This window comes from Silene latifolia, chromosome X (assembly GCF_048544455.1).
Source record: "Silene latifolia isolate original U9 population chromosome X, ASM4854445v1, whole genome shotgun sequence".
Classification (NCBI taxonomy): domain Eukaryota; kingdom Viridiplantae; phylum Streptophyta; class Magnoliopsida; order Caryophyllales; family Caryophyllaceae; genus Silene; species Silene latifolia.
In genome coordinates this window covers 117875058-117877367 of record NC_133537.1, presented here as the reverse complement: position 1 = coordinate 117877367, position 2310 = coordinate 117875058, and the positions used below count along the sequence as shown (strand labels likewise).

Genomic DNA, 2310 nt, shown 5'->3' with positions numbered 1-2310 from the left:
ATTAACAAAGTTTGGCTATACCATTCTGCATCAGGTGAAACAAAGTTTTACTATGCCAGTTTCAGACCAACGAAATAAAGTTTCGTTGCACCAGTTCCAGCTTCGTTCCAGATTAGTAAAACAAAGTTTCGCTAAGCCAGATTCTAGCTGTTCCAGACAGATAATATAAGAGGCCCAGGTACGTTTCTTATCCTTTATCTGTCCCGACCGGACTACTTTGACCTTCGTCTTACTCAGACTCGGTCAAAGTGGGGGCTTCTGTAGACACCTCAAAATGTCTACCTAGCCTTACGGGTACCCGATGATGAGGCTAAAATTTAATGACTAAATGAAAATTGACGATGTTATAATTAAAGGCTCTTTACGCTTATTTCCCGAAAAATCACTTATAATGGCGTAGAACTACTAAAATGCCCTTTATCCCATTTGATATTGGTAACCATTTGATAAACATGAGTTATATTTTCGGAAATATATTCGAAAGTCGCGTTATTGACCTAACACCAATCCAAGACACGAAATAGAAGTAATCGAGTTATTAGGCCCGTGCTGGTAATTGTCACAACCGTGGGTTCAAACTAGAAGTTGGGTTATATGGGCCAAATTAAGAAGACACAAGCATACTCGTGTCAATCACGTGCGTTGGACAAGCTTAAATATGACAAGCATGGAAAGAGTTATAGGGAAAAAGTGTCACTGGAAGAATCCATTAAGGAGTAGAAGTATGCAAAAGATTAATTAATTATTATGTGAATTAAAAGTCAATCTTTTGTAATTTAGATCTCCCGGAACTCTAAACCCCCAACATTTATATATATACTCCCGCAGAGACATAAGGAGGACAGAGCACATAGGAGAGCACTACAGAAATACAAAAAGCCGTGAGACGCAATACCACACCCAGATCCCAGAAATTCAATACTCTCAAATCATCCGTCTCAAATATACTATTCCAGTTTCAAATCAAACCATTCACATAAATTGTCCCAGTTTTCATATAAGCGCATAAGAGCCGTTAATTTACGACAAAGTCGAAATTCATCAATAGTCAACATCCACATAAGCATGAGGGTACCAATTCAAATAAGTTTTGTTTACTCTTTTATTTCATCTTTTGTTTATTTTCTCTATTTTATTGTCTTTTTTTTTTTTTTTTTTTGAGAGGAAAACCCGAAGGTCTCATTCTATTAATAATTGATCAAAAGCAGCAGCAGCTGTCGCAGTCGGTGGTAAGCCATCCTCCCACACAACTCTACCAATCGTACGTGGAATACAATGAGCTAACGCATGTGCAACACAGTTGTTAACGCGACTAACATGTAACCAACAAACGGAAAGAAAATTATAACTAAACGACACAATATCATCGATAATAAGCGCAAAAATGCTCCTTCCATCGCTCCGCTTCCGGATTGCTTTAATAACTTGTAAACAATCGCTCTCCACTTCTAGCTTTTGGATCCCTCTGCGAGCAGCTTTCTCCAAGCCATCCAAAACAGCAATCGCCTCAGCTATATGAGGTTCCCACACTTGAGTTCGAGCAATAGACACCCCCCATAGCACCTCCCCCCTATCTCCACGGCACACAATCCCCGTATCAACCCCCTCACCCTCTTTTATTCCCGCATCAACGTTGATTTTGACATACCCTTCCTTCGCTACACGCCACCCCTCAGCCTCCTCGTCCTTCCCACGTCTTCTCCTCCTCACAGCCGTACCGCCACCTTCCCCTACTCCCTCCCTAACCACGTCACGCACCCTACTTGCTACCACACCCGGTTCCACCTCCACATTGTCAAATATAACTTTGTTTCGGTGCTCCCATATGGCCCAACAACCCACCATGAACTTGACGCATTCCTCCCGACACATATCATTCCAACAAGCCTCCACCCATTCTCGTATGTCCCCACCACTCGTCTCCGTTACATCTCCCATCTCCAGCTCATCCCACACCCAAGCAGCTACCCCACAATCCCTGAAAAGATGTATACTAGATTCAAGGTTAGAATGACAAAAAGGACAAAAAGAGTACTCACCTCCTATTCGGTGCTCCCATATTGTCTTTTTTGTATAATTGTATATAAACTAACCTCGTCACTTGTCTTGTAAATAATTGTATAAAATTTATTGGTTCTAACTTTCTTTTGTTTGCCTTTTTATCGTCAAATATATAATATTACAAATAAATAGTAGAGGTCGTCAGTTTGATGGACGGTCCGGGTGCCTAACACCTTCCATGACCGTACCTTTACCCCCGAATCCGCAATCTTTGGTTCAGACCGGAGTGACGGATCAGTCCCCATTCCA

The 2310-nt window shown here is 41.5% G+C and overlaps 1 protein-coding gene across 1 annotated transcript; it reads right to left on the bottom strand.

The window, feature by feature from the left end:
• Positions 1 to 1179: 1179 nt before the first annotated feature.
• LOC141618187 (uncharacterized) lies at positions 1180 to 2059 on the bottom strand. Its single transcript, XM_074435297.1, has 2 exons — positions 2040 to 2059; positions 1180 to 1978 (listed from the first exon to the last, which is right to left on the bottom strand). Exons 1-2 carry the CDS (start codon positions 2057 to 2059, stop codon positions 1180 to 1182), a joined length of 819 nt encoding a protein of 272 aa, XP_074291398.1.
• Between the last annotated feature and the right edge of the window lie 251 nt (positions 2060 to 2310).